A 19,738-nucleotide genomic window follows, 5' to 3' on the forward strand; every position below is an offset into this window, starting at 1 on the left:
AGGGGTGTCAAACTCATTTTTGTCGCAGGCCACATTGTAGATACGGTTTTCCTCAGAGGGCCATTATGATTGTAAAACCCTATCAATGTTTAATCGCCTCGTCATATTATTACACGGAGACAACAAATTGATGGATAACTAGTTTTGAAATCAGAAGGGGGCAATAAGTATACCCACACCTGCTCAGTGCCTGTACGTTGTGGTTCACCCCGGTGGACGAGAGGGTAGCCTCCCTCTGCCTTCAGGTAGGGGGGACGGGTCCTGACTGTTGTTTGTCCGAGTGGACCATGTTCCGCGCCTCCATTGCTGAGGGGGCCGACCGGAGCTGTGGCCGTAATGTGGTCGGTGCCTGTCGTGGCAGCGATCCCCGAACCCGTTGGTGGACACCAATGGCGAGGGATGCCCGTCAAGCTGAAGGAGTCCTATCGGGCCTTTTTGGCCTGTGGGACTCCTGAGGCAGCTGATGGGTACCGGGTGGCCAAGCGGAATGCAGCTTTGGTGGTCGCTGAAGCAAAAACTCGGGTATGGGAGGAGTTCAGTGAGGCCATGGAGAAAGACTCCAACTCTCTCTGGAGCAGTTCGCAGCTGAGTGTGAAGCGGCTGGGATGAAAATCAGCACCTCCAAATCTGAGAGCATGGTCCTCAGTCGGAAAAGGGTGGCGTGCCCTCTCCAGATCGGGGATGAGATCCAGCCCCAAGTGGATGAGTTCAAGTATCTTGGGGTCTTGTTCACGAGTGAGGGAAGAATGGAACGGGAGATCGACAGGCGGATCGGTGCAGCGTCTGCAGTGATGCGGACTTTGTATCGAGCCGTTGTGGTAAAGAAGGAGCAAAGGCGAAGCTCTCGATTTACCGGTCGATCTACGTTCCTAGCGTCACCTATGGTCACCGAGCTGTGGGTCGTCACCGAAAGAACAAGATCCCGGATACAAGCGGCCGAAATGAGTTTCCTCCGCAGGGTGTCCGGGCTCTCCCTTAGAGATAGGGTGAGAACCTCGGTCATCCGGGAGGATCTCAGAGTAGAGCCGCTGCTCCTCCACATCGAGAGGAGACAGATGAGGTGGCTCCGACATCTGATTCGGATGCCTCCCGGACGCCTCCCTGGTGAGGTGTTCCGGGTACGTGCCACCGGGAGGAGACCCCGGGGACGACCCAGGACACGCCGGAGAGACTATGTCTTTCGGCTGGCCTGGGAACGCCTCGGGATCCCCCTGGAAGAGCTGGATGAAGTGGCTGTGGAGAGGGAAGTCTGGGCGTTCCTGCTAAAGCTACTGCCCCCGCAACCCGACCTCGGATGAGCGGTAGAAAAATGGATGGATGGATGGATGGATGGATGAAATCAGAAGGCAAGGATAATGGTTTGTTCAACTATTGTTCAAGTAACTGTAAAAGGGGGTTGGATGCAAAACATGCTTACAATAGTTCATTACTATTTATTACATATGAATATTATACAAACAAGCAAGAATCATGGAAGTTGACACACATGATTTGCTTTCGCGGGCCACATAAAATGATGTGGTGGGCCGGATCTGGCCCCCGGGCCTTGAGTTTGACACCTGTGCCTTAGATGAATGTAGCTTTATAATACACAGTTCATCTCCGCATGACCATTAATTATGTTAACGTTTAATTTAATAAAGTGCCTGTACAGTTAATAAAGGTTTTATAATGGCGATAGTTTGACTCTGAAACAGAAAAATTAACTTTTCACCTATGGGAACATTTGATTTGTTTTGAAGCATCAGTTATTTAGCTGGACAAGAGGGTCAAAATATTAGAAAAAAGCTTCATTTTAATCCAAACTACATTACTACACTACAAACATTGTTAAAGTAATACATCTAGCAAGTCTTGTAAGAAAGTTACTGTATTCAATCTCATTTGCTTGTGCAGGTGTACCTAATGAAGTTTCAAGTGTGTGTGTGTTCAGTGTGCTTGGTTTGTGCGTGTGTGTGTGTGTGTGTGTGTGCATTACCTTATCCTCAAGCAGGCAGGTGGTGGACAAGTCTTGTCTACTTCCAGATAGCTGAGGATGGACAAAAGCATCAAGTAAATAATATCAATATTTGTCTGCAAATGAAGTGGCAAAGTTAAATGTGCATTTTGCTTTTCTTCCTGGTAGTTAGTTACTTATTGTTAAAAAATATTTTTCTCAGACACAAACTGCTTACTGGTACTTCATACAGTGAAACCAGTGCTGAAGATGGAGACTGCAGATTCTGACTTGCTGTCTCTAGCAGTTTTGTTTGTTTTTCTTGTCATTGTATGACTTCATTCTCATAAAGCCAAATATTTTTTCTCATGATATAACTATTTTTGTAAACTCTTTTTTTCTTGGAATATATACCTCATATTATAAATATTATTTTCAATTTAAAACTTCTTTCCTCATAGTTCCACGATTATTCTAGTAATACAGCAACTGCTCTTATATTAGTTTTTATTGTAAAATTCTTAACTTTATTCTTCTACAATCATGAGCAATGGGGAAATACTAGAGAACTTTTAACTTGAAGTACACTGTTAACAGATGGAGAACTGAGACTCCGCCGGTTGCTTCTTCCTCTTGCAGCCAGTTGCTCCTTCACTGTCACCTCCTTGAACAAACAAACACACGTGTCAGACTACCTGCTTATGAATGCATCAATATCAATTCTTCTTATTTTAACCTGTCATGTTCATCTTATCTTGAAGGAGAGTTTGATTTTGAGGCGCTTCGGTTCACAATGAGACACTGTTCATTAACCTACGCTAATGCGGCAGTAACGTCATTATTATGTATTGTATGAAAAACACTCGGCCATGAATATAAAACAATCAAGTGAAAAACAAGTATGGTGCTACCGGAGGATTCCTTCTTCTGAGTAGACTAGTTCATTAACCACGAAACGCAGAATGCCGGGAACGTCGTACTCCCTTTGTTGTAATTTGTATTACGATTGAGACGTCTGTGACAGGACAAAACATGGCGAAATGAGATGAGACAGGATGGGACAGAAATGGAAAGGACAGGATTCGACCGGACATGATAGGATGAGAGAAGACTGGATAGGAGTATTGAGCAAGGCAGTGCTACGGGATACGGTGCGAGGGGGATTCTAATTGTAGTGAGGTGATAAGGTCCAGCGTGTACCTGTCTGAGGCGGTCCAGAGTGAGGATGTTCTCGAGACTGAGCACACTACGGAGGTACTTCTCGATGGCGGCTTCGTCGTCGGCCGACTCGCTGCTGTGAGCACTGGCGGCGAGGCGGGCCAGCATCTCTCTGTCCTCTGATCCGGGAGCGTCCTGACGAGGGGGGAACACATTAAATGATCTTCCTATATAATGCACAGTGTGCTCAACTGTAATGGTTCTCAAACAGAGATTCGTGAGCTGTGGCTCGGGGGTCCGTTAAACAATTTGCAATACAGTTAATGATTGTCTTATCATTCAGATAAGTGCATATGAGACCGGCGTGCCAATAAAACAAACCTATCCAGTGCTGTGAAAAATGATTGGTCCCCTTCTCAAATTCTTATATTTTTACATAGTTTCCCCACTTTGTTGAAGCTCATCAAATAAATCTAAATATCAGAGAACGATAACCCAAACCAATATAATTGCAGTTTTTTAAAATTGTGATTTCATTTATTATGAAAAAAAACAAAACAAACTTTTCAAAGTTACCTGGCCCTGTGTGAAAAAGTAATGGCCTCCTAAAGCTAATGACTGGTTGGGCCATCCTCTGCAGCAACAACTGAAATCAAATGTTTTCTGTAACTGGCAATGAGTCTTTCACATCTCTATGGAGATATTTTGGCCCACTCTTCCTTGCAATTACATTTTTCACAAAGGGCCAGGTAACTTTGAATCGTTCTTTTTCCTAATTAAATGAAATCACCATGTAAAAACCACATTTTAAGTTCACTTGGGTTATATTTGTCTGATTTGTTTCTTCTTTTCCTTTCGGCTTGTCCCTTTAGGGGTCGCCACAGCGCGTCATCCTTTTCCATGTAAGCCTATCTCCTGCATCCTCCTCTCTAACACCAACTGCCCTCATGTCTTCCCTCACGACATCCATCAACCTTCTCTTTGGTCTTCCTCTAGCTCGCTTGCCTGGCAGCTCCATCCTCATCATCCTTCTACCAATATACTCACTACTTCTCCTCTGGACGTGTCCAAACCATCGACGTCTGCTCTCTCTAACTTTGTCTCCAAAACATCGAACCTTGGCTGTCCCTCTGATGAGCTCATTTCTAATTTTATCCAACCTGGTCACGCCTAAAGCAAACCTCAACATATTCATTTCCGCCACCTCCAGCGCTGCTTCCTGTTGTCTCTTCAGTGCCACCGTCTCTAATCCGTACATCATGGCTGGCCTCACCACTGTTTTATAAACTTTGCCCTTCATCCAAGCAGAGACTCTTTTGTCAGATAACACACCTGACAGCTTCCTCCACCCATTCCAACATGCTTGGACCCGTTTCTTCACTTCCTGACCACACTCACCATTGCTCTGGACGGTTGACCCCAAGTATTTAAAGTCCTCCACCCTTGCTATCTCTTCTCCCTGTAGCCTCACTCTTCCCCCACCAACCCTCTCATTCATGCACATATATTCTGTTTTACTTGGGTTAATCTTTATTCCTCTGCTTTCCAGTGCATGCCTCCATCTTTTTAACTGTTCCTCCACCTGCTCCCCGCTTTCACTGCAGATCACTATGTCATCTGCAAACTTCATGGTCCACCGGGATTCCAGTCTAACCTCATCTGTCAGCCTATCCATCACCAACCCTGATGCAGTCCCACCTCCACCTTAAATTCTTCTGTCACACCGACAGCACACCTCACCGCTGTTCTGCTGCCCTCGTACATGTCCTGTATTATTCTAACATGCTTCTCTGTCACTCCAGACTTCCGGATGCAGAACCACAGTTCCTCTCTGGGTACTCTGTCATAGGCTTTCTCTAGATCTACAAAGACACAATGTAGCTCCTTCTGACCTTCTCTGTACTTTTCCATCAACATCCTCAAGGCAAATAATGCATCTGTGGTACTCTTTCTAGGCATGAAACCATACTGTTGCTCGCAAATACTCACTTCTGTCCTGAGTCTAGCCTCCACTACTCTTTCCCATAACTTCATTGTGTGGCTCATCAACTTTATTCCTCTATTGTTCCCACAGCTCACCCTTGTTCTTAAAAATGGGCACCAGCACACTTTTCCTCAATTCCTCAGGCATCTTCTCACGCGCTAGAATTCTATTGAACAAGCTGGTCAAAATGTTCACAGCCACCTCTCCTAGATGCTTCCATACCTCCACAGGAATGTCATCAGGACCAACTGCCTCTCCATTTTTCATCCTCTTTAATGCCTTTCTAACTTCCCCCTTACTAATCATTGCCACTTCCTGGTCCACCACACTTGCCTCTTCTACTCTCATTTTCCTCATTCATCAACTCCTCGAAGTATTCTTTCCATCTAGCACACTACTGGCACCAGTCAACATATTTCCATCTCTATCTTGAATCACCCTAACCTGCTGCACATCCTTCCCATCTCTATCCCTCTGTCTGGCCAACCTGTATAGATCATTTTCTCCTTCTTTAGTGTCCAACCTGGCATACATGTCATCATATGCCTCTTGTTTGACCTTTGCCCAATGTCGCATCTCAATGTATTCCTTTCGCCCTCTCCTCGGTCCTCTCAGTGTCCCACTTCTTCTTAGCTAACCTTTTTCCTTGTATGATTTCCTGTGCTGTGAGGTTTCACCACCAAGTCTCCTTCTCTCCTTTCCTGCCATAAGATACACCAAGTACTCTTCTGCCTGCCTCTCTGATCACCTTGGCTGCAGTGGTCCAGTCTTCTGGAAGCTCCTGCTGTCCACCGAGAGCCTGTCTCACCTCTTCTCGAAAAGCTGCACAACACTCGTCCTGTCTCAGCTTCCACCACATGGTTCTCTGTTCTGCCTTTGTCTTACTAATCTTCCTCCCCACCACCAGAGTCATCTTACACGCCACCATCCTATGCTGTCTAGCCACACTCTCCCCTACCACTACCTTACAGTCGGTAACCTCCTTCAGATTACATCGTCTGCACAAGATGTAATCCACCTGCGTGCTTCTACCTCCGCTCTTGTAGGTCACCCTATGTTCCTTCCTCTTCTGGGTAAAAGTGTTGACTACAGCCATTTGCATCCTTTTTGCAAAGTCTACCACCATCTGTCCCTCCAAGTTCCTTTCCTGGATGCCGTACTTACCCATCACTTCTTCATCACCCCTATTTCCTTCACCAACATGTCCATTACAATCTGCACCAATCACGACTCTCTCTCTGTCTGGGATGCTCAGAACTACTTTGTCTAGCTCCTTCCAGAATTTCTCTTTCACCTCTAGTTCACATCCTACCTGTGGGGCATTGCCACTAATAACATTATATATATATATAACACCCTCAATTTCGAGTTTCAGCCTCATCACTCGATCTAATACTCTTTTCACCTCCAAGACATCTTAGCCAACTCTTCTTTTAAAATAACCCCGACTCCATTTCTCTTCCCATCTACACCATGGTAAAATAATTTAAACCCTGCCCCTAAATGTCTAGCCTTACTGTCTTTCCTCCTGGTCTCCTGGACACACAATATATCAACCTTTCTCCTAATCATCATGTCAACCAACTCCCGAGATTTTCCTGTCATAGTCCCAACATTCAAAGTCCCCACATTCAGTTCTAGGCTCTGTGCTTTCCTCTTCTGTTTCGGCCGAAGAACCCGCTTTCCACCTCTTCTTCGACTTCGACCCACAGTAGCTGAATTTCCAACGGCGCCGGTGGCGGACGTTGTTAACCCGGGCCACGACCGATCCGGTATGGAATTCTTTGGATGAACGCTCATATTTGTTTGGCAAAGTTATAAGCCGGATGCCGTTCCTGACGCAACCCTCTGCTTTTATCCGGGCTTGAGACCGGCCTACAGTTTGCACTGGCTTGTGCCCCCCATAGGGCTGTATTTTAATCTGATTTCTTTGATGAGCATAAACAAAGTGAGAAACTATTCAAAAATTAAGAATTTGAGAAGGAGGCAATACTTTTTCACAGCACTGTATATCTAAATGTGTATATTATATGTAATAAAGCAATTACTCCATACTACCTTAGCATGAGGCCAATTAAAAGGTCTGATATGATTGTACACCTCATCATAAAAACCTTAGATCACTGCATGAATAAAGTTAAGAACAAAAAGGGAATTAAAGGGAATACATTTAGGCTACAACTTTTTTGTCATCGTTACATTATAACTTTTTTTTTCTTTTCAAAATTTTAATTCCGATGGCAAAACATGGTAATTGGTACATGGTAATTATGTTTAATTGATTCCAGGATTATGAGGTGGTCCTTGCAAAAATGTCACCATTGCATTGCAAAAGGTTTGAGAACATCTGCACTATTGGTGGTGTGTGGCCTTACCCCTGGGATGTTGGAGACCACCTCAAAGGTGACGCCACATCCAGGGATGGTGCTGCGCGTGGACATCCTCCTGAGGAAATTGTGCGCGAAGCCCTGGCGCCCGGGGTTGACGTTAACACAGATTCTCTTCCTTAGCACCAGCTGCATGTCGGCCGGGTGGCTGAGCTGCACTACCACGCGCACGGTGAGGTACACCCGGCTGTCGGGCCAAGCTCCCCCGCGGCTCAGCTGCGGGCACTCGTGGACTGTGGAGTCCCACGACGCCTCCGCTTTTACCTGGGAGTCAGCAGAAGCGCAATTAAGAGCAGACTCCGATGGAAACAAGACAGATATACTCATTCCACATCTTCTTTACTTCGCCGTCGTAGTGTCTGACAATCTGCAGGTCGAAGAAGTCATCCTCGTCTTCGCCGCTCAGCGTGGCGTCCCAGCCTCCAGCGTCGGGAACCTCAAACTGGTCCTGAGAGCTCAGGTCGTCAGCTGGACGCACAAAAAAAGGATATATAAATGACAGCAGGTGACAAGGATTTCGCTGGTAATAATACACCATTTAGTTGCCTTTGGAGTCATTAAAACAAACAACATTAGGTACACCTAACCTGTTAAAAATGAACATTGTTGAGGTGTATTCAGTAATGGTATTGACGGGGAAAAGTCAGCGAGTCCTGCCGCGAATAGCTACAATTAATAGACGCCACCTCTAAAAAGGTTAATAATCAATTATATTCATAATTTAAAATATAAACATACCACAAACTATGATCCCAAAACACTATCATTTCAAATTCATCTTAACACATTACCTTTAAAAATAAATGGCTTGCAAATTCATCCATCCATTTTCTGAGCCGCTTCTCCTCACTAGGGTCGCGGGCGTGCTGGAGCCTATCCCAGCTATCATCGGGCAGGTGGCGGGGTACACCCTGAACTGGTTGCCAGCCAATCGCAGGGCACATAGGAACAAACAACCATTCGCACTCACAGTCATGCCTACGGGCAATTTAGAGTCTCCAATTCATGCATGTTTTTGGGATGTGGGAGGAAACCGGAGTACCCGGAGAAAACCCACGCAGGCACGGGGAGAACATGCAAACTCCACACAGGCGGGGCCGGGGATTGAACCCGGGTCCTCAGAACTGTGAGGCTGACGCTCTAACCAGTCGGCCACCGTGCCGCCGCTTGCAAATTAAATCATTCATTAATTTTCCGTACCGCTTCTCCTAACTAGGGTTGTGGGCGTGCAGGAGCCTATCCCAGCTATCTTCGGGCGAGAGGCGGGGTACACCCTGAACCGGTCGCCAGCCAATCGCAGGGCACATATAAACAAACAACCACTCGCACTCACATTCATACCTACGGGCAATTTAAAGTATTCCATCAACCTACCACACATGTTTTCGGGATGTGGAAGGAAACCGGAGTACCCGGAGAAAACCCACACAGGCACGGGGAGAACATGCAAACTCCACACAGGCGGGGCCGGGATTTGAACCCCGGTCCTCAGAACTGTGAGGCAGATATGCTAACCAGTCGAGCACCGTGTGTTTGCAAATTATTCGATTTTAAAAAATAAAATAAAAAATGCACCCTAAGTGCGCATGTACATGGAAATACAACAAACTCTCCATAACAACCTAGGCTAAACTTAGGCCCTCCATGAAACACAGCTAACTTTAACTTGCAGTACTTCCATGGACCAACTGTACCACTCTCCTAATTAGACACAGCACTGGAGATGTAGGTGAATTTTTCAGCGAATAATTTGATGTCAAAGGGGCCAGACCATTAAAATCATAACATACTAATATAATAATAAATAACAATAGGATTCTCCCTTTGTTTTAATGCCAAACAAAACAAGTACATGAGGAAAATGTTTAATGGAATTATTTTACAAAAAAACTTATACTAATAACTGATCACAGTGATTGTATTTTAAGGTACAAAAATAAGTCTCATGTGTTAGGAAATGAAAAATATGGTACTAAACTAAAATTAAACCAACTGACCAATGAATTATTAGCATTCATTTTTCTACATGAGCATAATAATTCTCAAAAGTATCCTGAGTCCCTACCACCACATCTTACGTACTTTCAAATTCATTCTGCCGGCAGGATTGTACCCCCTAGCAGGCCCGTTTTGGCCCACAGGCCGTATGTTTGACACAACTGGTCTACCGGAAAAAACTACAAATCAGTTTCAACATGTGGTAAGACTACACACTGCAATTCATCAGAGATTATTGATGTGCTTTATTGCTGCCATTTTGGTTAGCAACAGAGTTCAAATGGGCTCAGCAGTGAATTCTTCAAAGTCCGAATAGCATCTATGAACTGAGATAATTACAATCGGATAAATAATTGAGGGGGGCGTATATTAAGTGGAAGACTGCGACTTATTGGGGCACTATGTCTATTAAGAGGATGACGACTATTTGAGGAAATCCTGTATTTCACAAAATTGGGAAATTGCTTTTAATTTGCCTTTAATTTTTCACAGGAATCACTTAGATTCATAATACAGATTTACTTATATTGTGTATAAACAGGGCTTTTGTGGGTGACATAATGGTGTGGACTGTGAGCATATGGATCTGAATGAATAATTATTTGATATACCAGCAAACCTATGACATACGTTTAAGGTTGAGAAAGAGGACCGGAATGTGAGTCTCCATGCCCGGAAGTGGAACCCTGTGGACAAACACACAAGTTCATTACCAAGAACAACAGCATTCATGAAATCATTACCTTTCATCAAACTGACTTTGATGCACATTTGATGGCATCATCAATAAAGCTTTGCCATATAGCATCAAACATCTGTCTAGGATACCTGCTTCCGATTTGAGCTCATTTAGGAAAATTCCAGAGTCAATGTCCGCCAACTTACAAGACCAGGAATTGGCCCAAAATGACTGACCTGCTGTGCAATGCACACAGTGCCGTGAAAAAGTAAGACTGGATACTGGACTGGACTAAATTCTTATATTTCTGCATAGTTTGCCCACTTTGTTTAAGATCATCAAACACATTTAAATATCAGACAAATATAACCCAAGTGAACTTAAAGTGCTTCTTTAAAATGGTGATTACAATTATTAAGAAAAAATAAATAAATATTCAAAGTTACCTGGCCCTGTGTGAAAACGTAATGGCCACTAAACCTAATAACTAGTTGGGCCATCCTCAACAGCAACAACTGAAATCATGTGTTTTCTATCACTGGCAATGAGTCTTTCACAACTCTGTGGAGATATTTTTGGCCTACTCTTTCTTGCAGAATTGCTTGAATTCAGCAAAAATGGAGGGTTTTCGAGCATGAACGGCCTTTTTAAAGTCATGCCACTGCATTCCAATAGGATTCAAGTCTGGATATTGACTTGGCCACTCTAAAACCTTCATTTTGTTTTTTTAAGCCATTCAGAAGTTGACTTGCTTGTGTGTTTTGGATCGTTATCCTGCTGCAGAACCCGAGTGCGCTGAGTTTGAACATTTTCCTTCAAGATTTTCTTTTAAAGAGCAGAATTCATGGTTCCATCACTCATAGCAAGTTGTCCAGGTCCTGAAGGAGAAACCAGCCCGAGACCATCACACTACCACCACCCTGTTTGACTGTTCATGTTCATGTCTTTTCTGAAATTCTGTGCTACATTTACACCAGCTGTAACGAGACATACACCTTCCAAAAAGCTCAGTCCATATCATAACTCCCAAAAGTATATATATATATATATTTTTTTTTTTGTTGCAAAAGTAAGATGAGCCTTTATGTTCTTTTTGGTCAGCAGTGTTTTTTGCCTTGGAACTCTGCCATGGATGCCATTTTTGCCCAGTTTATTCCTGATTGTTGTGTCATGACCACTGTCCTTAACTGAGGCAAGGGAGGCCTGCAGTTCTTTAGAAGTTGCCCTGAATTACTTTGTGGCCTCCTGGATGAGTCATTGCTGTTCTCTTGGGGTAATCGTTATAGGCCGGCCACTCCTGGGAAGGTTCACCACTGTTCCATAATTTCATAATTGAGGATAATGGCTCTCCCTATGGTTCGCTGGAATCCTAAAGCTTTAGAAATAGCTTTTGAAACCCTTTCCAGACTGATAGATGTCCATCCATCCATCCATTTTCTGAGCCGCTTCTCCTCACTAGGGTCGCGGGCGTGCTGGAGCCTATCCCAGCTATCATCAGGCAGGAGGCGGGGTACATCCTGAACTGGTTGCCAGACATTCGCAGGGCACATATAAACAAACAACCATTCACACTCACATTCACATTCACACCTACGGGCAATTTAGAGTTTTTGGGATGTGGGAGGAAACCAGAGTGCCCGGAGAAAATCCACGCAGGCACGGGGAGAACATGCAAACTCCACACAGGCGGGGCCGGGGATTGAACCCTGGTCCTCAGAACTGTGAGACAGACGCTCTAACCAGTCGACCACCATGCCGCCCTGATCAATTACTTTATTTCTCAGCTGTTATGGAAGTTCTTTGGATCATGTCATTTTGTTGCAGCTTTTTTAGATCTTTTGTTGGGACAGATTCTGTTTAAGTGATTTATTGATTGAACAAGTCTGCAGGTAATAATCAGGCTTGGGTGTGATCATTGAAAATTAACCAAGAATTGTGACAAGCCACAATTTGTTTTATTTTCTTAAAGTGGGAAAACTATGAAAAACATATAAGAATTAGAGAAGGGGGCCAATACTATTTGACGGCACTGTAGGTCCTGACATTTCATGCATCCTGTTATGATAGACATGGACACCCAATTTCATGTTGATAGGTAAAACTGGTATCGTGGGCAAGTTTTTCAAACTTTCCAGGGAGTGACATTTGGGGTGGTCATGTTCAGGATCCCTACAATACATACAGGACATAACAGCGGCTGAAATAAGTATTTAACGACTCACCATTTTTCCCACTAAATATATTTCCAAAGGCGCTATTGACATGAAAATCTCACCATATGTTATGAACAACCCAAATAATCTATGCATACAAAGAAAGTAGAACAAATAAGATCAGAAATTAAGTTGTGTATAAAAAAAATGTGAAATGACACAGGGAAACCGTATTGAACACACCAACTGGTATGTATTTAATACTTTGTACAAAAGTGTTTGTTTTCAATGACAGCTTCAAGATGCCTCCTGTATGGAGAAACTAGTCGCATACATTGGTCTGTTATGATTTTGGCCCCTTCCTCCACACAAGCTGTCTTCAAATCTTGAAGGTTCCATGGGCTTCTTTTATAGACCTTGAGTTTCAATTCTTTCCATAGATTTTCAATTGGATTCAAGTCAGAGGATTGGCTGGGCCATTCTACCAGCTTTATTTTTTTCCTTTGAAACCAATTGAGAGTTTCCTTTGCAGTATGTTTTGGATCATTATCCTGCTAAAACGTCCACCCTCATTCCATTTTCCTCATCCTCGTAGATGGAAGCAAATTTTTGTCAAGAATGCCTCGGTACATTTGCCCATTAATCCTTTCTTCAGTAATGTAAAGTTTACCGGTTCCCCTTTGCTGAAAATCAGCCCCACACCATCATGTTCCCACCTCCGAACTTCACTGTTGGTATGGTGTTTTTAGGTTGATGTGCAGTGCCATTCTCCTCCAAACGTGGTGTGCATTATGGCATACAAACAGTTCAACTTTGCTCTCATGAGATTAGACTATATTCTCCGAGTATTTAACTGGCTTGTACAAATCTTTTTCAGCAAACTTAAAATGAGCTTTAACATGCTTTTTCTTTCCAGCAATGGGGCCTTGCGTGGTAAGCGTGCATAGAGACCATGGCGGTGCAGTGAAATTACTCACCGTTTTCCATGTGACAACAGTACTTGCTAATTCCAGGTCTTTTTGAAGCTCTCCACAGGTGGTTCTTGGCTCTTGCACAACTCATCTGATTATTCTTTGCATTCCTTTGTAAGAAATCTTTTTTTGTTGCAACAATTAGTTTGTGATGATCTTGGGACAACTCTTTGCTCTTACCAATCACGAGATGTGTCTTGACTCACACCGTGGCAATGAGACCTATTTTGTAGGCCATCAATGAGGACTGAACCAGCTATTTATTTGCACTGACAAGGGGCTGGATTGCTGTTAATTGACAGATTTTAAGTGTTGTCTTGGCTTTCCATGCCTTTTTACACCTCCCTTTCTTCATGTGTTCAATACTTTTTCCTTGTGTCATTTCACATTATTACACACAACTTAATATCTGATATTATTTGTTCTACTTTCTATGTATGTATGGATTACTTGGGTTGTTCCCAACATCTGGTAAAATGTTCATGTCAAAAACACCTTTGGAAATATATTTAGTGAGAAAAATGGTAATGTGGTAAATACTTATTTCAGCCACTGGACAAGAGGATACATGCACTGGCAAAAATCGGTGAGATTTTGGGCATGTTGAGGTTACGCCTGCTGCTCAGGCCCTTAAAAAAACCATATGTACCATTCCGCAGGTGCTCCTGGAATGCCGCTGCCTGCAGAGGGCACCATGACGGCGTTTCGTTCTTCCGTCAGCGTCAAGCGCCATTCCAGCAGCTGAGCTTCCCTCTCCATGTCGTCCTCTGTTTTTTCTGCGCACACACACACACACACACACAATTAACACATCAAATATACACATGTAACAGTCTATTCTTGTGTGCGGTTGTGGCCTACCTGCTTTGCTGACCAGACTTTGTAGGTGCTGGTCCAAGTACTCCTGCCTCTTGGTGAGCGCTGCCAACCATTGACGCCGCAAACGTTCCAGGTCTCTCTCCTGTGCGACACAATGCATGTTAAACTCAACTTCCTCACAAGACATGCAGAGAGTGAGAGAGTACAGAAACAGTTAATCTGCAAATTCACCTATTCACTGAAAAATTCATGTATTCGTAGCTTTCAGGCATATTTTTGTAGTCATTCTATATATAGTGCTGTAAAATGCCACAAAATGGCACCAAAGCCCTGTCTAATAGGAAAGCAGTAATTGGTGTCAAGGAAGTACGGCATCTTGACTGTTAAAGATCTTTTCATGTCGGGAGGAGTTTAGCTTGGGTTGTTAGTGGAAGCTCCAGAGAGTCTTCATCGCGTGCGTATGTTTTTGTTCGATTGAAATCAAATAATCTGTAAGATATTTATTTTTAATGTTGTAAAATGAGTTTGAAATTAGATTTAAGTGTCTAGGGAACATAGTTCGTGGTCTATTAAGAGTTTAAAAAAATTAATAAAAGCAATTCTATAAATTTTTGTGGGGTCAATTATTAGGGGAAAGGCTCAGTCCCTATTACTGTTTTCACCTGATAACTGTCCATCTCGTCTCCCTCTGAGCTGCTGATGGTGGGTGTAATCTCCACACAGCCCACCGACACAGCCAGCACGATCTCTGATATGAGCGGCATGGTGCCCGAGTCCTGAACGGAGCGCACGTCCACCTGGATTCTCCTTGCTTGACCCTGCAACAAGCCAGGGTAGGATGTGTTCACTCTGGGACTCCCTCGGCAGGGTCACGACAGCAAGGTTTTTTTTTAATCCGTACTTGTCGAAGCTGAAAGATTCCGCCGGTGTTGACATCTCGACCGGGAATGACTTCAACCGGGACAAAGTCTCCGTTCTCGTTAATCTCCAGGATTTGGATCCAGAGTTCCAGCCGGCGCGTTACCTCGCTCCACCTGCGTGGTCGAAAACAAACACCGCTGAGTCTTTAAACACTGCAATGCAATGTGAAATAATGACATACACTACTCACAAAAAAGTTAGACATTTCAGGATAAACCTAAAAAGCACTACAACCTTTGCAGGTGAACTTAATTTGACCTTCTCTAAACGTTTGAATGCAATATCTAAATTTTCAACATTTCACTACTTTTTGCAAAATTTGTTCTCTAACAAGGAGTTAAACAGCTGAATTCTCAAGATTTTGATCCATAAATATTTACAAAGGTTTCCACTTCCAAGTCTATCTGAGACCTTTGGAAAAATCTTTGAGTTTGACAAACTTCTTATAAGAGTTTCCATAGCATGATAACATTTGGAAATTAAACATTTTGCTTGTGTGTTAACCTGTAGTGAAAGTGTATAATATTTGTAAAAATTGTAAATTTGACATTCCTGGCCTTGTTTTGCCACAATGTGTCATTGTCAGTGGATATACAATTTTTTATTTGACACCCAACATAAGAGGATTAAAAATAGAAATAGAAACACAATAAGTTAAAGCCAAATAAAAAAAATAATAATAATTTAAATCAAGTTCAAGATTAAAAAGTACATGTTGCTTGCTGTCCAATTGAAAAAAAAAGATGGAGCCAAAGCAATACAAACTGTCATTGTTTGTGTTTTTACAGCAAAATAATTTCAAATTCAATTAAATATTATTATTGTGCAACAGAAGTTGTCTCAAGCCACTTTACACATGGAGCAGGTCTCGAACAACATTCTTCACTCAATAAGAGACCAAGTCAATGCGTTCCTATTAACACAAAAGAAAAGTTCAATGTTTTGACATTTGTTGCCTGAATGTACCCAGTGGGAACCAAACAGCCACCTTAAAACGAAAGTATCTCCCAAACAGGGATTTTTGGCGTATTGTTACACCTTAAATGTATTCATAAACTAGTTATGGCCTTTAGATGACTTTATAAAACCTGAAATGGCCCCTCAAAGGAAAAATCTTCACCTGTCTCGCAGCGTGCGTGTTTTGGCCTGGATGATGCTGAGGTCCCACAGGGCCGGGTTCCTGCCCGCATCAGCCTGCCTGTGTCCGAACACCTCAATGGCCACGGCACCTTCCGTCAAGTATTCGATGAAATCCTCCGACACAGACACGGCCAATTCCTTGCAGCTGTCGAACACCACCATGCAGTGGGGGTCCTTTGTGCCCGGCGACGATGACAAGGGGTCCACCTCGGGGGCCACGATGATTGGCTCGGGCTGGTCCCAGAAGGAGTATTGGCAGAAGACGAAGTTGGACAGGTACTGGGGGAGACCAGTGGCCTGCAGGATTTTAATCTGGAGAAAATGAATGATCAACAATGTTGATATGGGAACATTTAGGACACTCAAGCACCTGGCATTTGGCCTTTCTTACCATACAGACAAGTTTGCGGTCCTGAATTTCAGAATCTGGGTTGTGGTCAGGATCGTCTCCTCCGGCGATGTTGTCCTCGAGAGCCCCACCAACCCTCACCACCTCCACATGGAGACGCCCAGCCACCTGACCACAACAACAAACAACCTTCCTGAAAAATGTCAGTCTGGGAGTGACATATACATTTTTTCCACCATTTAAAACAGTTGCCAGTCGTCTTAATAAAACATATATGTTTTAGTCAATATACCTCCAGGATCAACAATTTTAGCACATTTGACACCATATATATATATTTTTTGCTTCGCTGAAATCACCCTGTTTTTGGGCGTTGTCCTGTCTCATGCAAATGAGACCATGCCCACCCTGATGCCCCAATGGTGAGGCCTATGCTTTCATTTGGTAATAGCTTGAGAAGAGCGGCTACTACTATCCCTGAATCTTCTTCTTCTTCTTTTCCTTTCGGCTTGTCCCGTTAGGGGTCGCCACAGCGCGTCATCCTTTTCCATGAGAGCCTATCTCCTGCATCCTCCTCTCGAACACCAACTGCCATCATGTCTTCCCTCACGACATCCATCAACCTTTTCTTTGGTCTTCCTCTAGCTCTCTTGCCTGGCAGCTCCATCCTCATCATCCTTCTACCAATATACTCACTCTCTCTCCTCTGGACGTGTCCAAACCATTGAAGTCTGGTCTCTCTAACTTTGTCTCCAAAACATCGAACCTTGGCTGTCCCTCTGATGAGCTCATTTCTAATTTTATCCAACCTGGTCAATCCGAGAGCGAACCTCAACATCTTCATTTCCGCCACCTCCAGCTTTGCTCCCTGTTGTCTCTTCAGTGCCACTGTCTCTAATCCGTACATCATGGCTGGCCTCACCACTGTTTTATAAACTTCGCCCTTCATCCTAGCAGAGACTCTTCTGTCACATAACACACCTGACACCTTCCTCCACCCGTTCCAACCTGCTTGGACCCGTTTCTTCACTTCCTGACCACACTCACCATTGCTCTGGACGGTTGACCCCAAGTATTTAAAGTCCTCTACCCTTGCCATCTCTTCTCCCTGTAGCCTCATTCTTCCCCCACCACTGCTCTCATTCATGCACATATATTCTGTTTTACTTCGGCTAATCTTCATTCCTCTTCTTTCCAGTGCATGCCTCCATCTTTCTAACTGTTCCTCCAGCTGCTCCCTGCTTTCACTGCAGATCACAATGTCATCTGCAAACATCATGGTCCACGGGGATTCCAGTCTAACCTCATCTGTCAGCCTACCCATCACCACTGCAAAAAGGAAGGGGCTCAGGGCTGATCCCTGATGCAGTCCCACGTCCACCTTAAATTCTTCTGTCACACCGACAGCACACCTCACCGCTGTTCTGCTGCCCTCGTACATGTCCTGTATTATTCTAACATACTTCTCTGCCACTCCAGACTTCCGCATGCAGTACCACAGTTCCTCTCTGGGTACTCTGTCATCGGCTTTCTCTAGATCTACAAAGACACAATGTAGCTCCTTCTGACCTTCTCTGTACTTTTCCATCAACATCCTCAAGGCAAATAATGCATCTGTGGTACTCTTTCTAGGCATGAAACCATACTGTTGCTCGCAAATACTCACTTCTGTCCTGAGTCTAGCCTCCACTACTCTTTCCCATAACTTCATCGTGTGGCTCATCAACTTTATTCCTCTATAGTTGCCACAGCTCTGCACATCACCTTTGTTCTTAAAAATGGGCACCAGTACACTTTTCCTCCATTCCTCAGGCATCTTCTCACGCACTAGAATTCTATTGAACAAGCTGGTCAAAAACTCCACAGCCACCTCTCCTAGATGCTTCCATACCTCCACAGGAATGTCATCAGGACCAACTGCCTTTCCATTTTTCATTCTCTTTAATGCCTTTCTAACTTCCCCCTTACTAATCATTGCCACTTCCTGGTCCACCACACTTGCCTCTTCTACTCTCCCTTCTCTATCATTTTCCTCATTCATCAACTCCTCGAAGTATTCTTTCCATCTACCTAGCACACTGCTGGCACCAGTCAACATATTTCCATCTCTATCCTTAATCACCCTAACCTGCTGCACATCCTTCCCATCTCTATCCCTCTGTCTGGCCAGCCTGTATAGATCCTTTTCTCCTTCTTTAGTGTCCAACCTGCCATACATGTCATCATATGCCTCTTGTTTTGCCTTTGCCACCTCTACCTTTGCCCTGTGTCGCATCTCAATGTATTCCTTTCGCCTCTCCTCGGTCCTCTCAGTGTCCCACTTCTTCTTAGCTAACCGTTTTCCTTGTATGATTTCCTGTACTGTGAGGTTCCACCACCAAGTCTCCTTCTCTCCTTTCCTGCCAGAAGATACACCAAGTACTCTCCTGCCTGCTTCTCTGATCACCTTGGCTGCAGTGGTCCAGTCTTCTGGAAGCTCTTCCCGTCCACCGAGAGCCTGTATCACCTCTTCCCGAAAAGCTGCACAACACTCATCCTGTCTCAGCTTCCACCACATGGTTCTCTTCTCTGCCTTTGTCTTCCTAATTTTCCTCCCCACCACCAGAGTCATCTTACACACCACCATCCTATGCTGTCTAGCCACACTCTCCCCTACCACTACCTTACAGTTGGTAACCTCCTTCAGATTACATCGTCTGCACAAGATGTAATCCACCTGTGTGCTTCTACCTCCGCTCTTGTAGGTCACCCTATGTTCGTGCCTCTTCTGGAAAAAAGTGTTCACTACAGCCATTTGCATCCTTGTTGCAAAGTCTACCACCATCTGTCCCTCCAAGTTCCTTTCCTGGATACCGTACTTACCCATCACTTCTTCATCACCCTTATTACCTTCACCAACATGTCCATTACAATCTGCACCAATTACGACTCTCTCTCTGTCTGGGATGCTCAGAACTACATCATCTAGCTCCTTCCAGAATTTCTCTTTCACCTCTAGGTCACATCCTACCTGTGGGGCATAGCCACTAATCACATTACACATAACACCCTCAATTTCAAATTTCAGCCTCATCACTCGATCTGATACTCTTTTCACCTCCAAGACATTCTTAGCCAACTCTTCTTATAAAATAACCCCGACTCCATTTCTCTTCCCATCTACACCATGGTAAAATAATTTAAACCCTGCCCCTAAACTTATAGCCTTACTGCCTTTCCACCTGGTCTCCTGGACACACAATA

At 44.0% G+C, this 19,738-nt stretch overlaps 1 protein-coding gene across 5 annotated transcripts in view; it reads right to left on the reverse strand.

Annotated features, from left to right (window-relative positions):
• kif13ba (kinesin family member 13Ba) overlaps window positions 1-19,738 on the reverse strand; it is an 83,925-nt gene that overhangs the window by 13,854 nt on the left and 50,333 nt on the right. For 4 of the 5 annotated variants that reach the window (XM_061765392.1, XM_061765388.1, XM_061765394.1 and 1 more), the window contains exons 21-32: window positions 16,538-16,663; window positions 16,127-16,458; window positions 14,987-15,119; window positions 14,748-14,903; window positions 14,128-14,227; window positions 13,916-14,042; window positions 10,094-10,149; window positions 7,809-7,933; window positions 7,454-7,729; window positions 3,137-3,289; window positions 2,514-2,600; window positions 1,979-2,029 (exon numbers count right to left, since the gene is read on the reverse strand). In XM_061765392.1, coding sequence (XP_061621376.1) covers window positions 1,979-2,029; window positions 2,514-2,600; window positions 3,137-3,289; window positions 7,454-7,729; window positions 7,809-7,933; window positions 10,094-10,149; window positions 13,916-14,042; window positions 14,128-14,227; window positions 14,748-14,903; window positions 14,987-15,119; window positions 16,127-16,458; window positions 16,538-16,663 — 1,722 coding nt within the window. The remainder of the gene's footprint in view (window positions 1-1,978; window positions 2,030-2,513; window positions 2,601-3,136; window positions 3,290-7,453; window positions 7,730-7,808; window positions 7,934-10,093; window positions 10,150-13,915; window positions 14,043-14,127; window positions 14,228-14,747; window positions 14,904-14,986; window positions 15,120-16,126; window positions 16,459-16,537; window positions 16,664-19,738) is intronic. The other variant, XM_061765389.1, reaches the window with a different exon arrangement.

The sequence above is a fragment of the Phyllopteryx taeniolatus genome, chromosome 2, assembly GCF_024500385.1.
Source record: "Phyllopteryx taeniolatus isolate TA_2022b chromosome 2, UOR_Ptae_1.2, whole genome shotgun sequence".
NCBI classification, from domain to species: Eukaryota; Metazoa; Chordata; class Actinopteri; order Syngnathiformes; family Syngnathidae; genus Phyllopteryx; species Phyllopteryx taeniolatus.